Below are 24,220 nucleotides of genomic sequence, written 5' to 3' on the forward strand. Positions count from 1 at the left end.
CACCTCCTGATTCCCCCAGGGAAGCCCATGGCCTCTTCTCCTGCAACCTTTTGCCCACTCCTGAAATAAGAAGTGAATTAGGTGCCAGAGACAATGAAGGGCTGGGGGGCGTTTCTTAGAGCTCACCCCAACCCATGCCTCTCAGCGTCTCAGACCAGCTGGGGGTAAGCCCGCCACCCCGCCCGCCTTGTCAAGGGCCTGGGGCTGCCTGAGGCTGGAGTCACTGGCCTGGCCTAACCTACACTCACCTCTTTTGGCCTCAGTAGTTAAGGCCTTCCTGGGTTAATGGGGAAATCCCTTTTTCAGGAAGTTAAGAGAAGCCACATTCATTAATAACGGAGGTTAGGCACTAGAACAGGCCGAAGGTCATAAAGAGCCAGGAGAGAAGAACCCCTCCCGGTATATGAAAAGTGCATCCTACCCAGCCACCTGCAGAACTTCTCGCTTCAACACAGACGCGAACACAAATAAAAACCCAAATCATAGGAAATAGGTAACTATACATATTTTAATAAATCAGCGTCTGGAGTCCTATTCCTCAAATGATTCCTTAGAAAACTCCAGGGAACACAGACATTTGAGTGCAAAGAGATTCACTTATCCCCACATATATTTTTACGTGTACTGAATGTTTTATGTTTACGCAGGGGAGGGGAGGGGAGGGGAAGGGAGGGGAGGGGAGGGGAGGGGAGGGGAAGAGAGCGGTGCAAACTAAACTCTAAAAGTTGAAGGCTGAGTGAGTTAATGGGAAGTTTCCTAATGAAACGACACCCTCCATGTTGCTACAAAATATTTCATTCTGATTCGCCATCACAGTAACCTGAAATGTAGAAAACAAAGATATTAATGACAGAAATATGGAGCTGGTGTTAAATGTAGAGAGTGAATATTCGATGACCTTAGGGCTCGGCTTTGTTTAAATGCTTCTTGTAAGGTTATAGCTAGATGTGGCTCTAATTCATAAACATCTTCAAGGCTTTCTGAAACCCTCTGAATTTCTCTGGGGGTGATGGGGTGGGCCCCAGAGCATAGGATCTCCTGTATCAAAGTGCTATTTTTTTATTTGTCTTAAATTTGCCTCACTGCATTTCACAGGAATGTGGGTATGTCCTCCTGTTTCAGGAAGTGAGGGCCAAGTCAGCCTGACCTCAGCTATTCTGTTAGCAGTTTTATAGAGTGTTCACTGTGTCCTGTGTCATATGTCACCAGGTGGTGCCACAATGGGCTTCAGAGTCACAAAACCACTTTGGTTTGCATCCAACTCAGCTATCTATTGAAGATCTTGGGCAACCTTCGTAATCTTTCTTAGCCTCTGTTTTCTCATCTTGTAGAATGTGGGTAATGAGAATACCTACTTCATAAGGTGTCTCCAGGATTAAGTGAGATAAGGCAGGCAAAGGGCTTGGTGTGGAGCCTGGCTGGGGTGAAATCCTGCCCTACACTTAAGCTGCCCCTGGGTGAAACATCAAAATCTTATTTATTTACTTGTTTGGTCTGCATTCATATCTGTTTGGTGTAGTGTGGGTTAGCTAGTTAGATGACCAACAGAGAAGTTCAGTTTTGTTCTCTTTTTTCCCCTACAATTTAGCATTACCCTATTTGGATTTTGAAACCCAGTTTCCCATGAGAGTGAGTGTCTATTCAAAATAAAATGTGCACTTTCCTCCAGAATATTGCTGGTTTTTAAATCAAGATCAGACAAGAGTAGTATCCGTAGAAAGATTCAATGGGTGTTCCAGGGGATCTCAAAAAAACATAAGTGAGGAAAACCAGCTGGTCAACTTATTGGATATTTAGTTCCATATTAGAAAAAGAGCATTTGTTGAAATAACTCTCTTTTGAACTTGCTATGGTGATGTCTCTCTTTAAGTTGTTTTTACACCAATGGCCACATTCAATGCCCAGCTCTTCACTGGGGCCACTCAATTCCCCAGACAATATTAATCTAGTCAAAATGGTTTTAGGGGTAGTGCAGCCAGGAGCAAAATCATGTGACCACAGACTGGGCCTAAGGTAGCAGATAAAAAGGAAGAGGCTGTCCCCTGCAGTTTTACTTAATTAAAAGTGCCAAGGTTTTGGAAAAAAGGCTTTTGCCCACTCCTTCTGCATCAGCCCCATGATAAGGCTAGTGAAAGATCTGGTCAAGAGGGACGAAGACTTGGGCTCAGAGGGGGCTCCCAAGACTCCCTGGTTTCTCTTGCATGCAGATGAAATGCATCTCAGGGCACGCAGACCCAGGGACCCTTAAGGGCGAGCAGCCGGTGCCCTGTTCCCACACACCACTCACCATTGTGAACGATCAGCCGGTACTGCCTGGCCAGGCACAGCTCCTCCTGCCTCTGCCTCACGATTTTCTGCACCTCCGGGGAAAAGCCATTCAGGTCACGGGCGAACACGAAGGAGTAGCTGTCGGCGCAGGTGCCATCGAAGTTCAGGAGGCGGCAGGAGTACTGCACAGCATAGGTGTCGTAGTCCGTGTCAATGATCCAGTGGTCATCGTCTGCAAGGCAGAAAGCCACGGGGCCACTGCATCTCCCTCCGCCACTCAGATGTCAGGGAAACTTACTGCCTGGCCCCAGAAACCAGCCACTTCCCAAAACTGGATTCAGGAGTTAGGAAGCAGGAGACTACAGAGAATTCTGACAGCTCTTAGAAAATTGGGACCATGAGAAAGGATCTTGTCCTTTACAGGAAAAAATCCTGGAGTCAGTGGTGGGGGGAACCTCATTCACTTTCATAATTCTTTCTCTCCCTGATAATAAATGTGATCGTATCTTTCCAAAGAACAACCGAGAATGTGGACCCATCAAAACCACAGACTAGACCTTTCTACTGATGTCTCCTCCATCTACCCTCTGACAATATCTTGTGCCTTTGTGGCTGATATTGACGGCCACCAACGTATGTTACCCCCGACAGCAGGATGAATCTTTGGCACTGATCCGTATCAGCTAGTTCCCGGTCCTCTCACTATCCACACTGCTCTCCTGCCTCTCAGTCCACTGGATGATCTGGTTCACGGCTTTTCTGGCTCCATCCTAATTCTGGCTTAGTAACCTGACTCACTTCTCCAAGCTGGCAAAAGAGGGTAGGTTCTGCCTTGAGGGCAGAAGATGCCTACCCTCTGACATCAGAGATTCTTTCTTAGAGCTCATACTCTTCAGAGCTCGCCTGACAGAGGCAGAGCTGAGCCCTTGAAGAGTTTAGACTATATTTCTTCCTAAGACTGGGATGTAAGCCATGAAGCATAAGTGTAAACAAAGGTGGTACTAACGTCAATAAAGACAGGATGGGGAAACCACGTTAGTAAGAATGTATGTGAGAGGTTTGCCATGGAGAAACAACAATGTGGATATCCAAACACCTCACATTTGGTAAAACGTGTCACATCTCTGCTTAACATTCTTGTTGATGTATAACCATGACCAAGACTTTCTGAGCACTTAGTTATGTGTCATTCAGTGTGTGGACACTTTCTGTGCTTTCTCAATTATTTTTCACAACGACCTGAAAGTGCACACTATCATCCCCATTTTCCAGATAAGGAAACTGAGGCACAGAGAAATTAAGTAATTCACCCAGGATCACAAAGAGCAGGACAGAACTGAGTTTCAATCTGACTCTGGAGCCCCCATACCTAACCTCTACACCACACTGTCTCCAGGCGATAAATAAACTGGGGGCAACAGGGGATAGGAAACAAGAAACGCAAAGCCTCTGTGTCTCCATTTCACACCCAGGTCATGAGGCAAGTGATGATCTCTGCTCTATGTCATGTTCTGTGCTGCAGGAACGCAGGGGAACCTGGATCCCCCAGCATTAAGGGTGTAAGGGAGATCGCTAATCCTTGCCTAAGTCACCTCTGGGTGTGTCTCTTGGCTCTGAGAACCCTGGGAGTCCCTGCCTAGAAGGGGCTCAGCCCAAACCCATGCCCTGTAGGAGAGCTGCACAGCGGTGGGTGGTGAGCCCCCTCTTCAGCTCACTGCAGGCCCGCCAGGAGGAAGACTGAGCCACCCCTGAATGTCCCAGGCTTTCCCATGGGGAATGTGTCAGACACCGGGATGTGGGGGTCAGGGGCAGACATACGACTGCTCAGCGGTGGCCATGCTCACCTGTTTGATAAGATGCAGATTCTAAAAAGTAGTAACCTTGGGCCCCGTGGTACTGATTTTTGTAATCCATTATCAGAAAAGTTTATCTTTTACTCTAAATGGATCACTTTAGGAAGTTTTGCTGCGTTATTCGAAAAAATTTTTATTACCTCTAAGGATAAAAGCTTTTTTCCCCTCGTTGAATAGCAACTCCATATGTACAGTGTAAATCAATACTGAAGATGCAATTCGATAAAAAAAAAAGTAAAAGTTCATCTAACACAACTGTAGAGGAAGTCAAGGAGTGCGTGCCCCGTGTAGATGGGCTACATGAAAGGACACTTCTGCCCTGGCTCACCAAGCTAAGAGTCCCCCTGAACAGCCCTCTGGGGCCTGTCTCCCGGGAGAGTTCCAACAGTATTCTGTAAAATTGTAGAAGCTGGTTTGTATTAGGAGTCCCTGCTGTTCAGGGCCACCTAATCCTGACCTGGGAGCTGGAACCCCTGGCTTCTGACACTGGCTCTAACAAACTTGTTGCATGACCTTGGACAAAGCACTACCTTCTCTTGACCTCAGTTTATTCATCTGCATGTTGAACCCCCTTCACAGTGTTAACTCTCCGTCTCTATGGTTCCATGATATGGCCCCCGTGGCCTGCATTACTCTCTAGGTACCAAGCAGACTGCAGATTTGAAACTTAGGAGAAATGAGGAAAAAGTAGAAAGAGCTTGTACATGTATGCTCTCGAACATCTACATCAGGCTGAAGTTTAGGATGCTCTTCTGAGAGTCCTTAACACCCTGCCCCCCATATGAGTTTCAGGGCTTGGGAGAAAGGGAAGAGGTCACTGTCACCCAGAGCACTGTGCCTGGCTCAGAATCTCAGCATCGGCAGGTAGGGCACCTTGGAGTGAGTCAACCCTGTGCATAAATGCTCCCTACGTCCTTGGATGAGAGTCTCTGAGTCTCTGCTGGGCCCCTAGTAGTCAAGCAGTTTCAGGGATTCAGCCTAAAGAAATGGACGAAATGCAAAACCAGGTTGGGTGGTGATGCGAGTTGGGTCTTGAGGAGGTGGGTGGTCTCAGCATGGAGAAGGCCACACCCCCTGGCACACTGGCCGTATGGGTAAATGGCAGGAGGAGGTCACGTGACAGGCCCAAGAGCCTTTTGAGCTTGGGTCAGGTTTTTGAGCTGGGGGATGGGGTGGGCGCAGTGAAGGGGCCTGGCTACTTGCAATTTCACCCCTCTAGCTTTAAGCCCTGCTGAGAGTTCTGGTTGCTTACAGACCGTTCTTCCCAAGGGTGCCACTGGAGGAGAAACCCTAGCCAAAGCTAGGTATGTCTCCCATCCCCCAAGACAGTCCCACTAAGCCGACTACTTACTTCCTTTCTGGAGAAAGGACGCTACGCCCCAGTACTTCATCTTGAACTTGGCAGGGTCCTCGGTGTCTGTGAAGGTGCCCAGCATGTCTGCGCACAGGTCCCAATTACTGCAGAAGCCAAGGGGATCATGAGCCAGGCTGGGCGACGGGCTCCCTGCATCCCACCCCGGGTGCTCCCGTCCCTTCCCAAACAGGGTTTGGCGCTCAGCCCGGGGGACCCTGCAGCGCAAAGAGCGCAGCCCCCCAGAGGTCACTGACTTAAAGAGACGGACTCGGCCCTTGGCCGTGGCTGTCATGTGGCCATTCTCGTTCATGAACTGGGCGACGATGTTGTCCTGCAGAAAGAGGCCCTTGGGGTCCTTCTTGGCCATGGCGTACCAGGTGCCGGAGAACTGGGGAAGAGAGTAGAGCAGCGTTTGGTGTCCGGGAGCGCACGGCCGGCCGCCGGTAAAGGGGAACGCGGGGCATCCGGGACGCAGGTACCCACGCGAGCCTTGTCGAAGTTCTCCTTGACTCGGAAGCTGCTCACCCGGCAGTCGCGCTCCGCCCGGGCGCTGCCCAGCGCCGCCAGTAGCACCAGCGCCCACACCCACTCCATCTTGCTCGGGAGTCCGCCCTGCGGGAACCGCGCGCCGTGAGCGCCTGGCGGCCGGACCAGCCGACCCGCCACTGCCGGTCCCTAGACCCCATCCCGCCCGCGCCGAGCCCTCATCCCGCCGGCCCCCGGTCCCCCATCCCTCCTGCCCCCGTACCCCCATCCCGTTCATCCCGGCCCCCCATCCTTCCCGCGCCGGCCCCCCGGTCCCGCCGGACCGCCGCTCACGGTCGGGAGCTGCGCTCAAGCCTGGTCGCGGGTCCGGGCGCGCGTGGAGCTAGGGAGGCGAGCGGGGGCCGCCCGGCCGCATTATATAAAGCTCCGGGGGGAGGGGGGTCGCGCTTTCGTAACGGCGCGGGATGAAAGACCGAGGGGGAGGCGCCGGGGCCGGCGGGCCAGGACTTGCATAACGCGCCCTGACTCACCGCCGCCCGGGCGCGGGGAGGGTGCCTTTGGGCGAGAGCCTCACCTCCAGCGCCGCCCGGGGCTTGTGGAGCTGCCGCGCGGGGTGGCCTCGGCGGAGCCCGACTCTCCGGCGGCGGCGAGCCGCGGGAACCAGCCCTGGCCTAGTTACCCGACACGGGTGCCAGCGGCCGCCAGCTGCGGCCTGGGGTGGCCTCGGGGCCCAGTTGCTCTGGCCGGAGGCTCAGGTCGGCCTGGCGGGAAGACCGTGGCCTCCCAGAGCGAGGGGCATCTGCGGTGCTGCCCGGTGCGTTAGTGCCCGGGCCTGGCCGTGCCCACCTGGCCCCTCGGCCCTCTGAGGGCTACTTGTGCAGCGGTCTGGGACTGTTCCCGCCAAGTAGTTTTTCATTTTATAAAGGACGTCTTTTACCCTCTTTCAGGGGAGTTGTGGTGCTCTCTGGATCAATATTTGTTCTTTAGTTTCAACATCTTTAGAAGCATTAAAACCCTCCCTGTTAAATATTCTCCAGAAACGCAACCCTGGTCAGGACAGGAAATTTTTTAGCAACCTCGGTGGTCGCCTACTTACTCTGTGGCACTTCACTCAAGCCACTTGGAAACACACCTACCAATTGTTTATGCTGCAATTTTATTTCAAAGCCAGAATGGAATTTTGTTTTGTTTTCAAAACAGCTAAGGTGAATTGACTGAGGAGAGGAGAAGAGGGGGAGGTGAACAAACTCTATAACGTCAATGGACAATTAAGTCGAAGTGCTGCGCCTAGCTATGTGATTTTGCGCAGTCGTGGCACAATTCACTGACCGTGTTTTTCTCTTTCTATTCAGAGTTAGAGTTCCTCTGCTCTGATCAGAGCAGTCAGAAGATGCAGCTTTGGACTGAATGAGAATTAGAGATATGGCGAAGAGCTATCTTTTTGTAAAAATGCCTGCTGTACAGTATCAGCTGTGTCTCCATGGCCCAAACTGGAAAGGACCGAGATGAATTTGGTCCATTTTGCTACCGCCAGACCTGAAATAAGAGCGGGTGGAGGTAGAGGAGGATGGCTGCCAAACAGAGAAATAAAGACTTGATGGTCTTTACAGGGCATTGGGGTTACTTCTGAGCCTCCTGAAAAAATACCTGTGGCTCCTGCCACTTTCCTGTGACTCTTGGGACATCTCCCTGCCCGGTTCTCTGCTTCTACTTCCCACCTTCTCCTCCACTGCTATTCTCCATTTGAGTCTCGGAGTGTCTCGGGAATGCCAACGGTGATGCAGTTAACTCCTTACTGCCTCCTTCTTCCTGCTAAGAAAGCCCTGTTTCAGGCCTACCAGCTAACTAGGAGGTCTTCTGGTGCGGTTAATTTTATCACAAGATGTATAATCCCAAACAGCTCAAATAAGGTCTGCTCCAGAGCTGCTCCTGCAGGGACCCTGCATGTGTCCCTACATGTGGTAGTACCTATGCTCCCTACGTGGGAAAGGACTTTAGGGTACCTCTCTATCTCGTGTCCAACGCATGGATCCCCTCTTTGACATTCCGAAGTAGAGATCTATCAGCCTGTCCTCCAACACCTCCAGTGATGGAGAGCTCCTGGCTGAGCCCAATTGTCTTTGGACCATTATGACTGCCGGAAAAGTTCTCCTCATACTCCCAGCCCTTGTCAGCTGTTTCTTCCAGGACGTATTCTTGTGGTCCTTGCTCGTGCCGTATGTGAAATAAATATAGGGGATTTCAATGCATTTTTATGGTGCTTGTTTTTGCAGCAATATGTTTTTATTTATTTGTTAGATGCTTAAAAGTTGATGTAACTGTTCGTCCTGCCCCACCCCCCTCTCTTTTAATGATAAATCATGAACCTTGATGTCCCAGACACCAGCAAAGAAAAACAGTTTATTGGCATGCTCACTCGAATTTCTTCATGATTATAAACATGTTGAGTACAGGTCAACTGGTGTTTTTAAATTCGGTGCTTTGAAATTTACCTTCATAAAATAATTTTAAAAATATGCATATGTGTGTATAATATCAACAGGAAAAGTGTTCACAGTGATTACCTGTGTGATAGGATTAGGGACATTTAAAGGTTTATTACTGATTTGTACCTTTTTGTAATTTCCAAATTTTCCTACAGTGAAAATATGAATCAGAAAATAAAACAAATATTCTCGTTGCAAACATTTTTCTTTTTTTCTTCTAGAAGTAAAATTATGGTCTAAATTACATCTTATGGACTGTATATAATATACACAAAAGTTCATTGCCTTGTCATACTTCATGGAGAGAAAGACCATGTTTCCTTCATCTTGGTATCCACACCACCCCCAACTTTTCCACAGGATTTCTCAAGAGAGTTACACATAGTAGGTGATTGATCAATAGATATTGATTTAATTTGTTTTACTGAAATCAGTCACTTTAGGTAAGCTTTATAAAATATTTATTTAAAAAGACCCGGTCAGAGGTCACTCTTTCTAAAATATAATTTCCCAGGATTTAACAACTGTAGCAGAGATGGCTAGCTGTCCTTTCACCAAAAAAGTTTTCACTTCCCTTCCATGGTGTAGAGTTGTTGGAAAGAAGCCACCCTGCCAGAGGGCACCTCCTCACTTCCTGCAGCTCTGTAAGACCACATGCCTATGTTCTGGTCAGTGGAATGTGGCTGAAAGTGCTGTGTGTCATTCCCAGACGGGGCTTATAAAAGCTGCTGGTCTAATTGTCTTTGCTGTCTGTCTTTCCTCATCTGCTGGCTGGTGAAGCCTCCATCAGCCTGGGACCCCACCAGTGATTATCTTTATGTGAATGAGAAATAAACTTCCATTCGATTAAGTTGCTGAGATTTGGGGGTTACCTGTAACAGAAGCTAGCGTTACCTTAACTAATACAGTAGCAAGCAAGTCACTAATTCCTAGGAAATATTGAAAAGTGTTTTACCCTAATTGAAAAAAGAACCAATGCAAGAAATTTATGTCCTTAGCCTCATAAAAATTAAGCATGTGCAACTAGCTCCATTTTGTACAAACTGATATTTACACCCACATCCTGACAGAGAGGCCAAGAAAGATTAATAACAAGGAAATTGGGTAGCATTTATCTTCTGACTGCATTTAAAAGATGTCAAAATAATTGGTGGGAAAATGGAAAGATTAGTTATTTAGCCAATGTTTTCAGGTACAAAAAGTCAAACTAATTTTTTTAATAAAGATTTTTTCAGTGATTACAAAGCCATCAGTCAGTTTCATCAATTTAGCTGAAAATAACATGGATTCCACCAAATGAATTATCCCTGAGATACCTGGTCATATCCATCAATTTGGTGCAGGCAGAAGCTCTCATGAGAGCAAATGTGCAAGGTGAGAGGGCCCTTCGTGGTTGACTGTCGTGATGTGCCTGAAATCCCTGCCATTAGAGGATGTCTTTTGGTGATGAATAATGGTAGGAGCAGAGAATTTGGCTAAAGTGGAGCTGAAGAGCAGGTCCAATATAATGATCCAAAATACACATGGTTAGTCCAGTATATTGTTGTGCGTTTTATGTTAGTGCTTCAACCTCATGTGCATTTTTTTTTTTTTTTGGCTGTTAAATAAGCATTACTTCCTGCAGAAATAGTTAACTGCAGTGGAAAATTTTAGCAATTAAATATTACACGTGTTCATGAATATAGTATACTATTGAAAAATGTAAATTTGTTAAGCAGAAAGATTAAGGAAGTTAAACCATTCTTTGGTATATCTGTAGGCTTTTGAAATGAGTTCCTGGAATTTTAATTTAATTCTTGTATTGGTGTTTAACATTTTATGATATAGGTCTAGATTTTAAATTCCTTAAAGGAAAAGTCTTGTATGTTCCCCTATAGCAGCTATTATGGTATCTTGTACACCTCATGGGTGTATTTTAAAATTTATTCCTGTTTAAGCTCGTAGTTTGGGGTAGGTCACTATCACTAGCTGTATGACCTTGAGCAATTTATTTAATTTCTCTGTGCTTCGATTTCTCACCTGTAAAATACAGATAATAATAGTACCCACCTCATAAGGTTATTGTTAGGATGAAATGAGATGATATATATATAAGGGTCTTAGAAGGGTGCCTGGCACAGATTATATATTATAAAGTTAGCTATTCTTTTTTTTTTAACATCTTTATTGGTGTATAATTGCTTTACAGTGGTGTGTTAAGTTTCTGCTGTATCACAAAGTGAATCAGCTATACATATACATATATCCCCATATCCCCTCCCCTCCTGCGTCTCCCTCCCACCCTCCCTATCCCACCCCTCTAGGTGGACACAAAGCACCGAGCTGATCTCCCTGTGCTATGTGGCTGCTTCCCACTAGCTATCTATTTTACATTTGGTAGTGTATATATGTCCATGCCACTCTCTCACTTCGTCCCAGCTTACCCTTCCCCCTCCCTGTGTCCTCAAGTTCATTCTCTATGTCTGTGTTAAAGTTAGCTATTCTTATGATCACTTTTTAATTATCATTACTTGTGGCTTATCTTTCTAAAAATATTCTGTGTAAATGGAATGGAGTTTTCACATCAATTTAGTTATTGTTTCTGAGATGCTTTATCTAAATAAATGATTGTCAATGTCTGTAACGTCTAAGATATTGGTCTTTTTCCTCATTCTTCCCACTAGTTACTGTTCTATTTTTTAAAATCTTATTCTTTAAACGAACTGGAAATGCTGATATAAATGGTGAAGTTTAACAAAGTCAACAATTATTTTGTAGTGTTAAAAATTTATTCTAAGTGTCTGTTTGGTCATTTAAAAAATATTACATTTTCTTAAATTTTGTTTTTTCAGTGCCTAGGACAGAGACACAAAAGTCTTGTCAACACAGGACAGAGACTCTGCAAGGACTACCCCAGAAAAAGAGCAGCAGGGATGATGGGATTCAGTCAAGGACAGGGGAGGAGGAGAAGGATATTTGTGAGTGCACTAAAAGGCTGGGTTGCAGTATTTCCCTTAAAAAAATATTTGCCTTTATCAAATGTCATCCAATACACAGAGTAGTCAGAAGTGATCCCTCTTTCTTGCTTGCCTTTTCTAACTAATCAATTCCCTTGTCCTGTCGATTGTTGCCTGAAATTATGTCTCACATTTGTCCCTTCCTTTTTCATTCCCAAGCACCCTCACCCATAGCCTGTGAGAATAGCCTTAAAAACTTTGTTTATAATGAATGAATTTCTTTACTATATAAATTATATATGTTCATTGTAGATACTTTAGAAAAATCAGGTAAGCAAATGAGAAGAAAAAATTATTATATTGAATTCCACCACTTTGGAATAATCACTGTTAACATTTTGGTATACACACCTCCATATATGTATGTGTGGATGTGGAATCATACTGCAATAGTATCTTGCAATTTATTGCACATAATAAATATCTGTTAATAAACAGACCTTTACAATAGGATTATTAATTAATGTATGGTTTCCTATTGTATGACTATAATGCCATTTATTTACTCAACCTCCTAGGCTATTTCTAATCTTTTCCATTTATAATTGTGCTTTTGATGAACACCCCTGTAACATTAATCATATACAGCCTTAATTACTTTTGTAAGCTAAATTCATGAAAGAAGAGTTGCAGAGTCAAAGCCTGTACACATTTTTAGGGTATTTGATAATGAACCAAATGCAATATAGCTTCTTAATTTGTATCCTAATGTCCAGTATTTCTTTTCTCCAAGTCACCTTTTTAAGCACGACCAGATTGTTTGTAGAGAAGAACTCTAATGTCATTTCTTACCCCTTAGAGTTTCCAGGGTTCAGAATCCTCAGCTAGCCTTTGAGGCCCTAATCTGGGCCTAACCTACCTTTCTAGATTCATCTCTCACTAGTCCCCCTGTTACTCTGCATTCCATGCTATTGCTTCTGCTGTTACCACTACCTGGCTCACACTCGATTTCTACTCCATCTCTACCCAGTCTAGATATGATCCCATATCCACATCACGTAAAGTCTCATAGCTATATGTATGTACCTCACTTCTGGCTTTTATCCTATTCTGTTCTGTTCTTCATGACTTTTTGTGTCCTAATATTATCTCTTTTGCTACACCACTAGTGCTTGTACAGCTGCAGCCAAGGCTTATTCATCCCTTGTGTTCAGTCAGGATTGATTTGGTTATGCTGCAGTAACAAACAACCCTCACATCTCAAAGGCTGAACACAAGAAAGATTTATTTCTCACTCATGCTACATGTCCATCTCAGGTCAGCAGGGGGCTTTGTTCCATGACATCCTCACTCAGGGATTCATGAGGCCCCTACATCTGGAACTGGCATGGCAGCAGGGAGAAGGGGGAGCTCTAGGGTCTCATTCTGGCAATTGATTGTTCCTACTTGGAAGAGACGTTTATGCTCACAACCTGTAGGTCAAAATTAGTCACATGGCCCTAATGGGGGAGGGGGGCAGAGAAGAATAATCTTCCCATACACCTAGGAGGAGAGGAAAATCAGAAAAAAGGGGAACATGGAGTCTCTACCACAGGAGCTAGTATGATGTCTTGCTTATAGTGGACCATCAGTAGACACGTATTGGAAGAACAAACGAATGAATCTAAAAGTAGTTATTGGACTTCCCTGGTGGTGCAGTGGTTAAGAATCCGCCTGCCAATGCAGGGGACACGGGTTCGATCCCTGGTCCGGGAAGATCCCACATGCCGTGGAGCAGCTAACCCCATGCGCCACAACTACTGAGCCTGTGCACCACAACTACTGAAGCCCACGTGCCTACAGCCCATGCTCCGCAAGGAGAGAAGCTACCCCAGTGAGAAGCCCGCGCACCGCAACGAAGAGTAGCCCCCACTCGCTGCAACTAGAGAAAGCCCGCATGCAGCAACAAAGACCCAACTCAGCCAAAAAATAAATAAATAAAAAATAAAAGTAGTCTTCAAAACATAGAATGCTGACTATAATAGAATATGCTTCATTTTAAAATTCATTTTCATTTTTATAAGTAGAGGAATGTAAACATATATGGGCATTTGGTTTTTCCCATACACAGGTTTACACCTCAAGTATAAATCTGTGTATGGGATATGGGTATGTGTTTTTGTCTCTCTGTGTGTAAAGAGGAGAGGATGGGAATCGTGAGCACACACATGCTTTTGAGAGAAGTAGGAACTGCACTGTCACACAGAGCAACCAGGGAGAAAGAGTGTCCGCAACTGTGTTAGAAGAAGATGGATGGTGGTCCCATAGGTGTGACTCAGCTGACTCAACTCCTTTCTCTTAGGAGATAAACCTGTGTATTATTCTAATTATAATGAGATGCTAATAGGATATTATGAAGTAAACAGTAATCTGAGGAGGACCCTCCTGAGACTAGACTTGGGTGTGACAGAGGGAGGTGCAAGAAAGGGTGTGTGCTTGACAAGACCCCTTGAGGGAGCAAGTGGACTCAACCATAGGAAGTGACGTGGTTCAACAAATGCCAGTGTGGGTTCTGTTCCCCTGGGAAAACCATGTTCCCATCAAGAATCTCTCATCTCATGACCTAGAACCTGAAGCCTCGATGGATCTCCTCTTCTTTTCTGTCTAAGAAGACCATTATCACTCTAGAGAGGTAAGCATTAGGTCTGGAGAAATAAATGAAACCCATAGCCTTGCTATTTTTGAAGTGGATTTAAATGTGGGTGAAACAGTAACTTTTAGAGTCACTGTAACTGTTACGTATGTTTTCATTCAAGAGAATTCTCCATATAAAGTTTGTAGCTTTATTGAAATGCTTAAAAGACCTTTGACTAAATTTGAAATCAGCCTGTAAATATTCAAGGAAATTGGTTCATGAAATGTGTAGTTCGGCTTATTAGTTGCATAATAGTGTTTAAATATTTGGGAAAATGTGCTTAATCTATGTAAAAGCTTGATAACCTGAACATTAAACAAAAGTAAGTAGTGGTAAGTGTCTTTTCCATGCCAGAAGCCCCCGAGATGTGAAAGATCCTAGCAACAGACAAGACAGGTATTATCCAGTAGATTTAACCGACTGTACCTTGGAGCAAAAAGGCATGAGGTCTGGCTATTACTGTTGAAAACAAAATCCAAATTAATATGCTTAGCAGGAAAACCCAGTTGGCAGCTGCATGGGTTGCCTTTTACGATCATGTCTTTTGACAAGGATTATTGTATAAATTGCGGCTTGATTAGGCTTCAATCATAGGCAAATATTTTTCCATGTTCACCTCTCTAGAATAAGCCAAAGGTTTGTTCCCTGAAAACATTTCTGAGGTCAAGTTTTTAAATGAGGGGAACTGAGAGGTGAGGATTTAAAAAAAAAGAGTAGACCAAGCAATCTGGCTGATCATAGGACTTTTGAGAAAAGGAAAGATTAATATTCGGTTTTATGTTGTGTTATGCTAAACCCTTCCATCTCCCCCAAATGTTCATTAAAGTTGCCATATAAACAAACAGACATTTCCGAGGTCTAAATAGTTTTATTTCATAGAGCTATCATGAAAGAACAAGTGGTATTGTCAATGCCTGTGGAATATAATTAATGGATATATCCATGATTCTTCTTGTCGCCGACAGCAGCCAAGGTTCAGCTATTTTTCTGGAATGGTCACTCTGACTTGCTACTTGGCTGGCTGATCTAAGACGCTCTGCGGATTATCTGAGGACTTACGAGCTAATAATGCTTAGGGATTTCGTGTCCTGAAGAACTCTTTAATCCCATGCTTCCTGAATCCCACTCTAAGCCAGGACCTTCTGTCACATCCCAAGAGTTACAGGTCGTTTGAAAGCTCTGCTAAACAACCTTTCTGCTCAGCCTTTGGGGGTCCTGTGAGGTGCCCCTTAGGGCTTTCCCGGTATCTTTGACCAGGAGGTACCTCTTTGTTGGCACTCGGCCTCTGGTGGTGCTCTGAGGGTCTTCCATTCTGGACAAGAGCAGCAAAGCAAGCCACGCCATGGGTGAGATCAGCCAAGAGACGGTGGAGAAATACCTGGAGGACAACCCTCCGTTTGCCAAGGAGTATTTCGACCGGAAGCTGCGGGGGGAGGCGGCGGGAGAAATGTCGCAGCCCGGCGGGGCGCAGGCGCCGGCCCGCGCGTCCTTCCGGGGCCTGACGCTGGCGGAGGAGGCGGCCCTGTGCCTGGAGCTGTTGGAGGCCTTGCGGGAGGAGGCCGGCAGCGTGGAGCTGGCGGCGCACAAGGCCCTGCGGAGGCTGGCGCGGCTGCTGCGGGCGGACCGCTGCAGCATGTTCCTGTGCCGGGCGCGCAACGGCTCGCCCGAGGTGGCCTCCAAGCTGCTCGACGTCACCTCCACCTCCAAGTTCGAGGACAACCTGGTGGTCCCCGACAGAGAAGTTGTTTTTCCACTGGACGTCGGGATAGTGGGTTGGGTTGCTCACACGAAGAAAACCTTCAGTGTCCCAGATGTGAAAAAGGTAAGTGGCCTGATGGTGACAGTGGAGCGGAGAGGAGGTCTTGGTGGCGTCGGGGAGGAACACTGGGAAAGAGAGCGGGGGTCCAGGGGCCATCCTTGTGACATTGGTTTGGCTGGGGAGTGGGTGGTGGGGAAGAGGAGCACCTGGGCCAAGAGTTGCCAGATTTAGCAAATAAAATTACCAGATTCCCAGTTCAATCTGAATTTGAGATCAACAGGGGATAATGTATGCCCCATGTAATGTTGGGTGTTTTACATGGGCCTGTAAATGGGTGTTGGGTGTTTTACATGGGCCTGTAATGTTGGGCAGCCTTACCTGGGCCTGGTACAGTCCACATCTACTCCCTTACACCTCCTCTGTGCTCTGGGCACTGTCCTGACCCACAGGGCAAAGCAGGCGGCTCACTGGTGAGATGATCAGCCACCACACCAGATGCCAAGACCCCTGAACCGCTTCTCACCCACGATCCTTTGAAGACACTCAGCTCTTTGGGGGTGAATTGGCTCATGAATGATTCTCTCACCTATAGATCAAATGTGCAAAAAGAAAAATGATACCTTCTGAAAGTTCAGATGTTGCCATCTGGATCATTAAAAATGTGAATTTAGGTGAGGATTAAGTACATTTGGCCATCTCAACCCCTCATAACTCAGATCTATCAAGAATTTCCAATCTTGTAAATGGGACATTTGGGCCCTCCTGAAGACTAATTGTATATTGCATAAATTATTATGCTCTTTTAAAAGCAGAAAAATTAACTTTCTCCGAACCAATGTAATGCTTGTTCATCTTAGAAAAATTAGAAAATACAAATAAACAAAAAGAAGGAAATGCAAATCACCCATAATCCCCCTACTCAGCAATAACCGTAGGTCCCAGCCTGGAGTTTCTCCTGCCTGCCCTTTTCCTGCACACACACGTCCCATCATTTTGATTTGCTGTTAACAAAGGGGAGAGTTCGATGATGATGGAACAGAATTGATTGGGAGCAGCCCCTGAAATGCTTACTGTATAGAGGTTTATTGCCGGCTTGTGGAGGAGGGGCAGCTGGAGGCGAGAGGATAATCCCCCACATGCCTCTTGAAGCTGATTACAGGAGGGGGGCCGTGCGGATCCAGAAGGTGCAGAAGTTGTCAAACATTAGCAACACTCAGCAAACAGCCACAGGACAGCCCAGAGGGGCAAGGGTTGCCGCTGGGCACCAGAGAGTCCTCTCTCTTTACCATCCCTCCCTGCAGCGCGTTTCAGCTGGTTTAAGTAGGATTCTGGGCCCACTGCAGCCGCTTCCGGTGACTAAAGGCCCTTAAGGCAAAGTTCTTGGACCCCCAGCGCGGAGGCTATGCCTGCACACCCTGAGGTTTTCTCTCAGGAATATGCTTCTTGCCAGTCTCCGACTGAGGCCATCTCCAAAACGACTAGGACAGCAAACTTAAGAAAGTGACATGCAAGATTTTTTTTCAGAAAAAAAGTTTTTTTTTTTTAAAAGAAGAGATGGATAAAATGACTTCTGCTAAGCTCCTTTATGAATGAGCCCAGTTCTGTTGAGGACAGGATGATAGAAAGGAGCTGCTTAAGCGATCAGGTGGCCTGGGTGTGTTGCTGTCCATGATGGGCACCCCATATGCACAGGGCAGTAAATGGGGGGAGGCGGGGTCACTTCGCTCTGTTCTCCCTTTTTCTGAGTATGTGTGAAGTCAGACACCGTCCCACCCTCCTGAGCTCAGAGGAGGGACAAAGACTTCATTTGCTCTCCGTTTCTACTGCTTCTAAGCATTTTTTTTTCCCTCGGAGAATGGTGCTTTTCAACGCTGGATGCACATTAAAATCAAACTGGGAGCTCTTTTAAAAATACGGATGTGTGAGACTCTCAATAGACCAATTACACCAGACTCTCAGAGGCTGGGACACAGCCAGGAGTATTTTTTAAAAGCTCCCCAGGTGATTCTAATATGCAGCCAATGTTGAAAACTGCTGGTCTATTGGATGAACAGATGTAAGAGGAGGAAGTGAATTTCAAATCAACTGTGGATGATTAGATGGAAAGGGCTCCCGGAGCCTTTAGTTTATTCCCTTGGGCAGACAGGAAGTTGAGGTCATGGGGGGCTGCATCTCTCCTGGAGTCCAGGGTCTGGTCAGTGACTGAGAGGGGCTGGAGAGGATGAGGCCTCCTCGCTCTGTTCCCACCCTCATCCCACCCCGCAGCCCTGCAGTTTCACCGCACTTAAGTTGTGGTAAAATCTGCAAAGAGAAAGGAGTTGGAAATGTTTTAAGTGACGTTTCTATTAATGCTTCACCTTTTCATTGCACTTGACACTTGATGAAGGTTTCTCTCGTTCTTTATCTCACTTGATTCTGGCCAAGACCCTGTGCAGAGGGCAAGGACCATATTTTTATTTCCATCCTGTATATGTGAGAATCCTCTCAAGGTCAGTTAGGCAGGAGGTGCTGGGTCTGGGCTCCTAAACCAGGTCTTTCAAGGCCTCCTTTTTCTTGCCATAGCCCTGACCACACAGGACTCCTCCCTGCTTGGCAGTGTGGGCACAGGGAGGGAAGGACTTCTCACACATAGACGAGAGGCAGAACTGCATGCTCCCAGCTTTGGCAACAGAGAAGCCACATGGTGTCGGGTGAGAGCTTTGGCATCAGGTGACCTGGGCAAAGATCCAGGTCTGAGACAAGGTAACCGCGTGATGGATTGTGTTTCTGCACCTGAGAAACAGAGCAACCAAATGTACAGATGAAATGTACATAAGGTGCCTGACTCCTAGTAGGTGCTCAATAAATGACAGCTATGGTAATATTGTATTAATGCCAAGAGAAGTTGGGGGCTGGGTGTAGGTGGCCAAAACTGGGTCAGTGATTATGGCCTGTTTTTAAAACAGGTTTAAAAGCAGGGAAACTTAATAACAGGAAACTGAGACATATCCTCCTCAAGTTAATCATTTCTTATTCTATTGGGAAAGCCGGTGATTAACTCTATGGGTGGTTCTCCAGACTGTGGTTTAAAAGAAAGCCATGCGAGAATCCTAAGTTTTCAATAATTAACAGGGTGCTTATAGCTCCCTTTCTGCCCTCCTCTCTTTCTGACTCTGGATCTCGAGATGTTTAATCAGAATTTAACAATGCTAAGATTGGATGAGGGATCCAGGTGGCCCGCTGCTCTAAACCATGTTCCTTCATTGGCTTCTTTGAAGAATGACCACCAAGGGGAGTTTGTCAGTCCGAAAGATACAGGATTTACTCAAAGCAACTTCACCAAGGATTGTTTGAACCAGTGAAAATACAAAGCTGGAAAACCTTGCCTCACCCTACCCTGTAATTTGACAGATGGTTTTATCCAGGATTTTCAGATGCAATGATAAGCGGGCATTAAATTTTGAAACTTACAAGTCATTTTCTCAAAACAGCCAATTGAATGTAAGAACATTTCCTTGTGTTTAGAATCTAGAATAAAATAGCATCCAGTTTGGAAGCTGCAGAGTGAAGAGCGTTTGCCAAGAAACGCTGCATGTTTGGGGCATTTTGGTTATTCCTTTAGTGCCCAGCATTGCTGTGTAAGTGAAAGTGATCACGTTCCGTAATGGATAACAGGTTAGGAGGAAGATGAAGAGTGCGCCAGCCTGGTCTATAGCAGTGGATTAAGAGGAAGAACCTCCCAAAGTCTGGAGCTATTCTGGACTGAGTGAAGGTTCTGCAGGAGGTAGAGAGAAGTCACAGATAAAGCAGTTAGCAAAAAAATGGGGCTTCTGTTGGCGTGGGACAGAGACTCAGCCCTCAGGAGCGAGCATGTTCCTGGGCATAGGAGGCCTACATCAGCTAAGAGCATCTAATTTCTTCAGTGGTTGGAATGGGTTAGAAAAGCTAGAAGTAGAAGCAGAATGGTAACGCAAAATCAGAATGACTTCTCACCCAGAGAGGCGCCCAAAGTCCCAGGTCTCTCTTCCTAGTATTAATTGAGCACCTACTATTAATATGTGTCAGACTCTTTTCTAAGTGCTCTGCCCACACTATGTTATTCTCTCTTCACATCAGGGACTCTAGACAGTAGATGATCTCATTGTTCCCATGTTCAGACTAAAAAATGAGGATGCAGAGGGTAAGTAGCATGCCCAGGGTCTCACAGCTAGTAAATCTGGGCCTGGTTTCAGCCAAGGAGGTCTGACTCCAGAACCTTCTTCACCCCTTATGCAATGCTGCCTCCTACATAAGTAGCTCGTTTCTGTGGTTCCACTTCGGGAAGGTATAGAAGAAATCTGGGGTCAGGGGCTGCATCTGAATCCCTTAGCATCTCACATCTCTAAGGATCCTCCACAGAACTGATTCACCCACCAGAAGTTCAGACTCCTGGTGAAGACAGATTCCACTGTAGGCAGTTAGGATTCGGTAGGTCTGCTGTGAGGTCTGCAAATCTGCATCAGTCTGCAGGTGATTCTGAGGCACAGCCCGGGTCTACTGCTCTGAGCAGAGCTGTGGTTCTGTTGACGAAGCAGCCCTTGTTCTCTGGTGGAAACTCTGGCCCGGAAGTCACGCACCAGTGGACTCTCACATTTTTACTTTGGGAAACTGAACAGAGCCCAGCCTCCACGATTTGTGCTGCTCTTAGAAGCACCATCAACATGCAGAAATGAACATAATACAGCTTGTGTGAAAGGAACACCACGTTAATTTTGGCCACTGAGTCTCCAAGTCAGGTGGAAAGTTCAGTTCTAATTGAAGAAGACTCAAAGGGGAGACAGTCAGGACCCACAGCAGGCTGAGTCTACACCCAACTAGAGTGGGTATTCCTCTCAATTACAGCTAATAAGATAACTGCCGTCCTTGACCTTCTTCCCAAGCCCTTCCGTTTGTGTGCCTCTCCAAACTCATCGCTCTGCTCTTTCCATGGTTCTTGTCTTAGAGTCATCTCTCGCTTCCACTACTTGAAGCTTGTATCTGGGATGATCTACTTCATTTTCCCCAAGGAAAGAAAGAAAAAATATGAATGAGAGACATTGACTTGGTAGAACTTTGAGAAACTGATAAGTATCTGGTGCTGGCAAGAGGGTGGTCCTCTCATACATGACCAGGAGAGGTAAGAATTTCAACCATCTGTAAAAGCCCTTAGCGTAAGTAAAAACTGCATATACCTGTTGATCCAGCAAAAGGAATTTCCACTTTGGCGAGTCCATCACATAAAAATAAAAGCAAGAGTGATTAGTGCAGTATTGTTTGCAGTGGGGAAAACTATCAACAGACTGAATCAGTAGAGGCTGGCTGAGCAGATCCGGGGCCCCCGCACTGTGGAGTGGTCTACAAGAAACCAGAAGATGAGTTCACATCGTACACATCGGAAGTTCGCAAGGTAGTGTTAAGTGATGAAAGGATTGTATAAAATTAGAAAAGGAAATTTTATTTAAAAAAAGAAAAGTGAACCCTTTGTCCGAGCAGAGAGAAAGGCATAGAAAGAGATGTATTAAGCAGGAACATGGATTTCCTCAAGGAGGAGGAGTTTGGGGGATTAATAATTTTTTCTTTGTGTTATGATGGGTTGGGTGGTTTCAAGTGCACATTTTACTTCTGTGATTAAAAAGAAGAGCTCTATGGAATCCCAGCTCTGCTCTCCTTCTGACACACACTTTCCGCCTGTTGTAATCCTGCATCTACCCGCCCCCCCCAACCTCTTAGAGCCTCACTTTCCATTTGGCCACAACATCACCTCTTTTCTCCTGGCCCAACCTCAGCCTAACCGGGATAGGCCGTAGCTCAGGCGGGAAATGCTCATTCAGAAACAGGCAGTTTCATTCTGTGCTTCATTCATTCTCTCTAATTGAGGGTGGGAGGTGGGTGGGGAATGTTTGCTCGGGACCACTGTGCAGCGGCCCTGGTTGTCTGTTGGTAGGACTTGGACTAGAGAGGACGATCTGTTGCCATCCCTACATCTACACTCATGGTCCTATGCTGCTTTGGCAAATGTGTGAATGTATCTTGCAGAACAGCCATTTTTCTGACTTCATGGACAAACAAACCGGATATGTCACCAGGAACCTGCTGGCAGCCCCCATCGTGATGGGCAAGGAGGCTTTTGCTGTGGTTATGGCAGTTAACAAAGTAGATGCATCTGAATTTTCCAAACGGGATGAAGAGGTAACGCTAACCCTGGGCATCCCATAGGAGGCTCAGGAAACTTATTTGTTGTATAATGAAAGAAAGATGTCACACCTAATTTGTTTTTCTCTGCCATCTGTAGGTCTTTTCCAGATACCTCAACTTTGTTTCTGTCATCCTAAAGCTTCATCATACCAACTACTTGTACAGTATTGAATCCCGAAGAAGTCAGGTAAAGAGAAGGTGACATTAACCACTCCATGCTGACCTGTCTGACAAAGCAACCCAGAGGCAACAAGCCCAGACCCTTCCTATCCACACCACATGGATAAGGTCCCCAAACTTCTATCCTCAGTGTCCTCTTATGGTCCCCTCCCCCCACCCCATCTTCGTGTCCCTCTATCTGTAGGTACAGCTGGCTTGCTTTCTTCAGTCCATATCCTGGGTAGCTGTGGTTTATTCCTCTATGAGATGGCAATGATAATTATAGTACTTACCCCACATGGTTGTTGTGACTATCAAATGGTCATTAAATGAATTAGTTCGCATAAAGCTTTTAGCAGAACTATGTATTCCTGGTATTGGGTCGGCCAAAAAATTCGTTTGGGTTTTTCTGTAAAATCTTATGGAAAAACCCGAACGAACTTTTTGGCCGACCCAATACCTAGTAAAGGTATTAATCTGAGAAGCAAATCACTCCTGTGTTGCCTCCTTGAGCCAGAGGGATAAAGAGCAGCATTGGTAGCCAGGATACCTGAGTTGGACCGCTTTGTGGACCTCTGTTTCTTCATCAGTACAATGGTGGGAGGGTGGTTGGGATGGAGGACTTCCAAGGTCCCATCCTGTGCTCACTGCCTAGGTAAGGTGACCTTTGACTAGCTTAGAATGCATGGAAGGAGGCGTGTGGCTTCCTCCCCATAGGGACCGGGAGGAGCCAGTGGGCCACCAATACTGGGCCCTCTGTCCAGGAACTGTCTCTGCATTTATTGTTAGATCACTTGCCCTTTGGAGCCAAAACATTTGGACGTGGGGACCAATCATGGCTTCTCCCCTTTCATAAACCCACATCCTTGCAAAAGGTCTACTCATCATCCCACTCAGAAAATCTGAGTAATTTGTTGGACATGTACATATGCCAAAATGGAATTGCATTGTTTGGTGACATGTATTCATTTTATTTGATGCACCTCCTGTTTTCTTCTGACGAATGCTCCTCTTCGTACTGTATTTTGTTCTAATTGTTTTCTGTTTAATACCTACTTTCAGATCCTCATGTGGTCAGCCAACAAAGTATTTGAAGAGCTCACGGATGTTGAGTGACAGTTTCACAAAGCTCTCTACACTGTTAGAACATACCTGAACTGTGAACGATACTCCATTGGACTGCTGGACATAACCAAGGAGAAGGTCACTGTTCCGTACATTTGGTCTCACCTAACATCACCTATAAAATGCACATCACATGAAATGCAATCCATTAAAAAAAAAATGGATACGCTATGAAAACTACTTGTCATGGTAGATCATAAGAACCGGTGCCAAGAAAGTATGGTATAGAGGTAAACATGTACGTTTTTGGAGCAAAAAAGATCTAGGCTTGGCTTTTCCACTTCCTGGCTATATGCCTTCAGCAGGTCTTTTTTTTTTTTAATTAATAGACTTTATTCTTTTAGGGTAATGTTAGATTTACAGAAAAAATGAGCAGGAAGATCAGAGAGTTCCCATACATGACCTCTTCCTTCCTTACCCCCACCCTTTCCCCTGTTATTAACATCTTGCCTTGATGTGGTACATTTGTTACAGTTGTTGAATCAATATTGATATGTCATTATTAACTAAAGTCCACAGTCTACATTCAACTCTCTGTATTATACTGTTCTATGCGTTTTGACAAATACATAGTGTCATATATCTGCCATTACAGTATCATACAGCATAGTTTCCCCACCCTAAAAACCCTCTGCGCTCCACCTATTCATCCTTTCCTCTCCCCACCCCAGCCCCCTGGCAACTACTGATACTTGTACTCCCTCTGTAGTTTTGCCTTCTCTGTAACGCCATATAGTTGGAATCATATAGCATGTAGGTTTTTCAGATTAAATTATCTCCCTTAGCAACATGCATTTGTGTTTCCTCCATGTCTTTTCATGGCTTAATAGCTCATTTCTTTTTAATGCTGAATAATATTCCCTTGTCTGGATACACCATAGTTTGCTTAATCATTCAGCTACTGCAAGACATCTTGGTTGCTTCCAAA

General features: G+C 45.8%; 2 protein-coding genes across 2 annotated transcripts in view; one reads left to right on the top strand and one right to left on the bottom strand.

The window, feature by feature from the left end:
- Nucleotides 1-490: 490 nt before the first annotated feature.
- RBP4 (retinol binding protein 4) lies at nt 491-6,387 on the bottom strand. The gene is made up of 6 exons (XM_068548221.1): nt 6,295-6,387; nt 5,959-6,087; nt 5,730-5,863; nt 5,473-5,579; nt 2,288-2,500; nt 491-820 (listed from the first exon to the last, which is right to left on the bottom strand). Exons 2-6 carry the CDS (start codon nt 6,067-6,069, stop codon nt 795-797), a joined length of 591 nt encoding a protein of 196 aa, XP_068404322.1. The 5' UTR covers nt 6,070-6,087; nt 6,295-6,387; the 3' UTR covers nt 491-794.
- A 9,012-nt stretch (nt 6,388-15,399) lies between these two features.
- The window catches only part of PDE6C (phosphodiesterase 6C), a 59,681-nt gene continuing 50,860 nt past the window's right edge, over nt 15,400-24,220 (top strand). The window contains 4 exon segments of the mRNA XM_068548981.1: nt 15,400-15,879; nt 21,850-22,002; nt 22,106-22,195; nt 23,230-23,370. Of these exon segments, the coding sequence (XP_068405082.1) occupies nt 15,400-15,879; nt 21,850-22,002; nt 22,106-22,195; nt 23,230-23,370 (864 nt within the window).

The sequence above is a fragment of the Eschrichtius robustus genome, chromosome 7 (assembly GCF_028021215.1).
Source record: "Eschrichtius robustus isolate mEscRob2 chromosome 7, mEscRob2.pri, whole genome shotgun sequence".
NCBI classification, from domain to species: domain Eukaryota; kingdom Metazoa; phylum Chordata; class Mammalia; order Artiodactyla; family Eschrichtiidae; genus Eschrichtius; species Eschrichtius robustus.